Genomic DNA, 5,948 nt, shown 5'->3' on the forward strand with positions numbered 1-5,948 from the left:
TACTGAACCCTTCCTATGCTTCTGCCTAGGGAAGGAAACAACAATGGTCAAGGAGTGTGAGAACAGGGGTTTCTTTCCCCAACAGTCTCAGGTCAGGAATTTTTCCCAAGTGCCTCACACATAACTTTTTGAAGGGACACATTCCCAATTCAGGTTCATGCATTGAGATGCTTTTAGCAGGAAGCCCATTCCTTTTAGCTATTTACATGCAGTAGGACGTTGCAGTCTTGGGTCCCTGCTGGCCTCTATATTGTCTGAACATATAGCCTAGACTATTCCTAGCCTTTACCTTAGCTAGCTCATCTATGCCACTTGTCCTAGGCCGCAAGATCTCCTAGTCAGCAGACACAGCCAGTCCATCTCTAGGAACTGCTTAATTATTTCAAGGATAGAAATAAAGCCTTGATACAGTTTGAGGGCTATGTCATATATAGCCATCTGTAACAGTAAACTATTACAGTTACAGTAAATATAGTATTATATATAGTATATAATATAAATAGTAAACTATTACAGTATTAGCAAGTCAACAGTGAAGTATTTTCTGTCCCTAAGGCTGACTGCACAGTCTGGCAACATCCCAGCCTTCAAAACAAGGTGATCTTATCCAAACTGACTTTTGGGAATGGCCCCTGGGCTTGTGCTAACTCCTGTGGAAAATAATCAGGTATTTCTATGACTGGTCTAGTTGAACAAGGCCCAGGATAAGCCAGGGGTTTATTTTTAGCCTACAGTCCTACCTACAGTATAGTTAACCAAGTTCAAGTACTTGGGCCCATGCCTTACCACTAAGCAGTTTACTAGAGAGACAATGCCAGTAAGTTAAAACCTGCATGTGTACAGGCAAATCTTAAAACTATTTTCTATGCCTTTCCATATGCCAACAAACACAGAGGAGTTAAGAAAACAACTATCAAGAAAACAGTAACAGATTTATTAACTGATAAGCTGCAAGTGTTCTGACAGGAGAGGTAAAGTAAAGTACCACAGTCTCAGTGAAAAGACAAGGCAACTGGAAAAGGATGGACAAACAGGAAGCATGTGTCAGTGATTATGTGGAGAAGCAGAAGCATTCTGTACAAGTGCAGTTAAGGCAAGAAATTCCAAGGCCTGGAAGATGTGAACATGTCATACAAAGTAGAACATGTGGACAAAGAATAACACAAAAAAAGAATCACAAGTACAATGCACATGATATCAAGAGAGTTATAAAAACCAAAACTTGTCAGAAATGTCTATGGACAGCATTGACCAGTCTTTAGGCACTCTAAACCTGCACAAGGCTAACAGAAAAAGGAAAGGCTAGAATAAAGAGATGACGTTAATTTCCAGATTAAGTTAATGACATACATACTGGCTTTGAGAACAAGATCAGTGGCCTGCTGCTGTAAGCGCTCTCTAGCAGCTGCTAGCTCACTTTCCACTTCTTTGTGTTTGCTTAACAACGACATCTCCTCCTCCTTCACATCATCTAGCTGTTTTTGAAGAACCTAGAGGAAGAATAGTACAACTCCTGTTATCATTATATACAACCATGTTTAAATTTAAATGAGCTTTAGGTTAAAACGTACAGAAAAGACTCTTCAGCAAACAAGTTTTATTCATACAAAAGCTGAAATCTTGTAATGTTACCATCACATTCATATGTTTTTACAAAAATTACTGTTGGTTGAACCACTACAAGATACTGGATATATGGCACGACAACAATGCCTAAAATAAATGTGGCAATTTTCAAAAAAGGTATATGAAAAATAAAAACAGTAAAATGGTCCACAGAGTTGGGGGGCCAATTTGAGAAACCTGGTTCCTGGTATCTCCACACTGAAGAATACATTATAAATTCACAGCAGTTTTCAGTGTCCTTCATTGCAACTGTGAGTGTTAAGTACTGACACAAATTAAGCTCCACATGAATATATATAAAATGAGAGCTAGGCAATTAGTTAAATCAAACTTTTAGTATGTTTTAAGTCTGATGTACTGATTCACAATAGCAGAACTTGGGTAGTGTAATGATGTGTTCTTAGCCATGCAGGAAGGAAAAGGAAATCTTGTTCTTTTTTAAAAGGAAAGCTAGATTTCTCATAATTCAAGTCACTGGAATAGTAAAGGGTCATATCAGAAACTAAAGCAGGAAACAGAATTGGAGAAAACGCTGGACAGGATGTGTAATGAAACATGGACACTAGAAGTGGTGAGATTATGCCTCTCATCACCTCATCCACAATGATCAGAGCAGGACCTGATTTCAAAATCTGCTGCAAATACTTTACTAGACTCTTTCTCTGCTTTGGAACCAAGAGGAACTCCTTTATTGCAGGAATGAGCAACATATGGTAGGTTTCCTTTTGGCTGCAGCTTGCCAGAAACACACCTCCATGATGTATTCAATTGAAAGGCAAGAGTTCTGCTTTGTTAATTGAACAGAGTTGGAAATTAACTTTTGGAAGGTCCTTGGGAAACTGGAAAAAGGTATTCTGAATTTAACATCCGATAAAGCTGGCAGTCCTCTTTCACTGTAGCCTTTACACAAGAATGAAGGATAGTCCAAAAGATGGGCTGGAATTAGATGGTAAATGAGAAAAGCTCATGGCCCATCTCAGCTCCGCCCAGTGATGCTTCCAAAGTTATTGGTACTTCCAAGCATATTGGAAGTACCTCATCATATTTGAGGTACTTCTGGCTTTGAAACTTGAGAGTAACTACAAACACAAAAGACAAGATACTCAGGCTTACACAGAGAAATTACCATTCTTCAGGCCTCAGCACAGCTACCAAAAACCAAGCAGAATTTCACAGGATCTTTTCCTTCAAGTCCAGCACACCCAGTCCTATTTTTTGCTGACCAAAAAAAATTCAGTCTTTGTATTTCTGGGATGTCTTGTCATTCTTTAAGGACAAGAAACTTTGGTATCTAAATAAAACTATGTTGTGGTTTAACCTGGTAAGCAGCTTAGCACCACACAGCCACACACTCACTCCCCTGCAGCAGGACTGGGGAGAGAATTGGAAGGGGAAAAGTGAGAAAATTCATGGGTTCAGATAAAGACAGTTTAATAAATAAAGCAAAAGCCATGCACACAAAGCAAAACAAGGAATTCATTCACTCCTTCCCACAGGCAGGCAGGTGTTCAGCCATCTCCAGGAAAGCAGGGCTCCACCACGCATAACCGTTACTTGGGAAGACAAACACTGCAACTCCACACATCCATCCTTCCTCCTTATTCCCCCAGCTGTTATTGCTGAGCCTGACATCTTATGGTACGGAATGTCCTTTTGGTCAGCTGTCCCAGCTGTGTCCCCTCCCAGCTTGTTGTGCACCCCCAGCCGACTCACTGGTGGGGTGATGTGAGAAGCAGAAAAGGCCTTGGCTGGGTGTAAGCGCTGCTCTACAGTAACAAAAACATCCCTGGGTTGTCAACAGTTTCCAGCACAAATCCAAAACACAGCCCGTACCAGCTGCTACAAAGAAAGCTAACTCTATCCCAGCCAAACTAGTACATACTGAAAATATGTGCAGTATTTCAGCTACTGCTTGTGAAAACTTCATTGAAGATGTTATAATTAAAAAGTTAAAACATTCAGAAAGTTGACTTTTTTTCTTATCTCCCATAAACCTACTTTTCTTAACATCCAACATGTTTAGGCAAGATAGTCACTAACGCTCTCTACAAGCAAGACTGCACTGAATACAGAATATTCATTGTATTTATAGTGTCAGTTGTATGACATTCTTGTCAAATACAACTTCCTGTAAGAAACTGTACAGTCTAGATAAGTGGTTTCTCAACTTTTTTAGCAAGCACTTCAGTTTGTCAGTGTAACATCTCAAATGGTACCAGTCACCAACACCCTCCTTCCCGCTCTGAATCCGTTTTTTGCAGGGGGAGAAAGGGATAGATTTATGTGGAGACCTCATGCAAAGATCTTGTTTAGCTTTTTGTCTTTTTTTTTTCTCTTTCTTTCTTTAGGGGGAGGGGAACAGGGTTTGGTTTGGGATTTTTGTCTGTTCTTTAAGTGATAACAGTTTTGAGTATCCTATTGACTATACTACTCTTTGGGTAGTATGACTAGAACAATCAAGTTCTGTTCTTGAACAGCTGAAAGGAAGGAGACCAAAAACTTTCCCCTGGGTAGGGGCTTCTATATTCTACTGGAATACAAAGTACTATCGATTCAGTCTGGGAAAATGAAACACGTAAAATAAATCTAAAAATATAAATATTTTTTTAAAAATTAGAAGTAGATGATAATCAAGTACAATAAAGTACTATCAATTCAGTCTGGGAAAAAGAAACATGTAAAATAAATCTAAAAATATAAATAAATTTTAAAAAATTAGAAGTAGATGATAATCAAGTACAAGTGATAGAAAATTAAGTTTACGTGTTCCAATCACCTCAACCTACCAGCCTCATGGAAAGACAGCATAAATCAGAAGAGAAAATTCAGGGTCTTGGAAACAACATATCATCAATCTCACCTGAACATTGTTTTCTGCTGTACCAAGAGCCACCTGAAGTTTTTGGCATTTTTCCCGTAGACTGGCAGCTTCATCCTGGACCATTTGCAATTCAGTTTTAAGCTTTCCCAGGTTCTTCCGTAACATACTTTCCTGGGTTTGAAATTCTTTTCTTAGTTCCACTTCTTTTTCTTTGCAAGCATGTAAACTTTCTGCTGTAAACAGCTGAGATCTTTTCAAAGAATCAAGTTCATGTTCATAGAAGGACTGTGCTTTGCTGAGTTTGCCTTCATAGTCCTCGATGAGTTTTTTTCTTTCCAATCTTAACTCTTCAACTTTATTGTTCAAGTCTTCCAGCTCCAGTCTATGCAATTCCTCTAGTTTTTCCTGCCCCTTACTTAAAGTAGCATTCTGACTCTGTTGAGTTTTCAGAAGTTCTTGAATCTCAAGCCTGTGGGCAGCTCTCAAGTCTTCCAGAGCTGTACGTTTGTCCTTCTCATACTGCACTTGCAACTGTATGAAACTTCGTAGCCTTTCCTCAAACTTCTTTCTGATCTCTTCTACTTCTCTTGACATGGTCACTACACGTTGGACATGCTGAGCTTCTGCACAAAGCTGCATATCTTCGACTCTATCCTTATAGGCTTCAAATTCTGTCAAGGCCTGATGTTTCATCTTTTTATGATCTTCCAATGACTCTTCTAAAACTTGGATCTTTCTCTTGAGATCCATTTCTTCTGCAACTTTGCTTTTATACTGTAAGATCTTCTCTCTGGTCTCTGCAAGAATTTGTTGAATTTCTTCTTCATGAGCATCCTTAAGGGCTTGGATAGCAGCTTCATGTTCATCATTTTTAGTGTTCAAAGCATATATTACCTACAAACATGAAATAATATATTAGAGAAAAGGCATCCTGGTTATTTGGTAAATCATAAGAAAAACCACTTAGGCACTCTGAAAGTTACTTTGACAATCTAGCATGTTTTCATGATACAAGTAAGGCACCAAATATTATTATGAATGTGACTGCATAAATGCTGTATTAGTCATGAAAATCTTATACAGCTTGTAGAATGGTTTTTCTAGACTTTTTAACCTGTGATTTTCCAGATGAAAATTTTGCCTTTATATGCATGTTGTTGCTGTAAATACCACTGGAAAAAAGCACATCCAACACATCTGAAAAAGAAAACTATTTCTTTAAAAGAATTAAAAGCATAGCCTAAAAAGAAATTTGAACAGAGGTTTACTGTCAGAGAGTAACACATGCAGGGTACACATTACAACATAAAATTAAATTGGAACAAAATCCAAATCTCGAATTCCTCCTTTACAAATGCTAACTATTCTTAAACATTTAATTTTAGAACCACCTAAAATGCCAACATTGGTTGCAGAGATACAATTTTATTTTTGACAGCTTATCTTGTAGGCATCCTGTGTATGTGGATGTCCTAAGGTCTGAGGTCCCTCACTACATAAG

At 38.3% G+C, this 5,948-nt stretch overlaps 1 protein-coding gene across 3 annotated transcripts in view; it reads right to left on the reverse strand.

Annotated features, from left to right (window-relative positions):
* FAM184A (family with sequence similarity 184 member A) overlaps nucleotides 1-5,335 on the reverse strand; it is a 47,663-nt gene extending 42,328 nt beyond the window's left edge. For 2 of the 3 annotated variants that reach the window (XM_010162056.1, XM_010162058.1), the window contains exons 1-2: nucleotides 4,487-5,140; nucleotides 1,355-1,490 (exon numbers count right to left, since the gene is read on the reverse strand). In XM_010162056.1, the coding sequence (XP_010160358.1) occupies nucleotides 1,355-1,490; nucleotides 4,487-5,140 (790 nt within the window). Of the gene's footprint in view, nucleotides 1-1,354; nucleotides 1,491-4,486 lie in introns of all 3 variants that reach the window. The other variant, XM_010162059.1, reaches the window with a different exon arrangement.
* Nucleotides 5,336-5,948: the final 613 nt, after the last annotated feature.

Source organism: Antrostomus carolinensis, unplaced genomic scaffold (assembly GCF_000700745.2).
Source record: "Antrostomus carolinensis isolate BGI_N321 unplaced genomic scaffold, ASM70074v2 scaffold132, whole genome shotgun sequence".
NCBI classification, from domain to species: domain Eukaryota; kingdom Metazoa; phylum Chordata; class Aves; order Caprimulgiformes; family Caprimulgidae; genus Antrostomus; species Antrostomus carolinensis.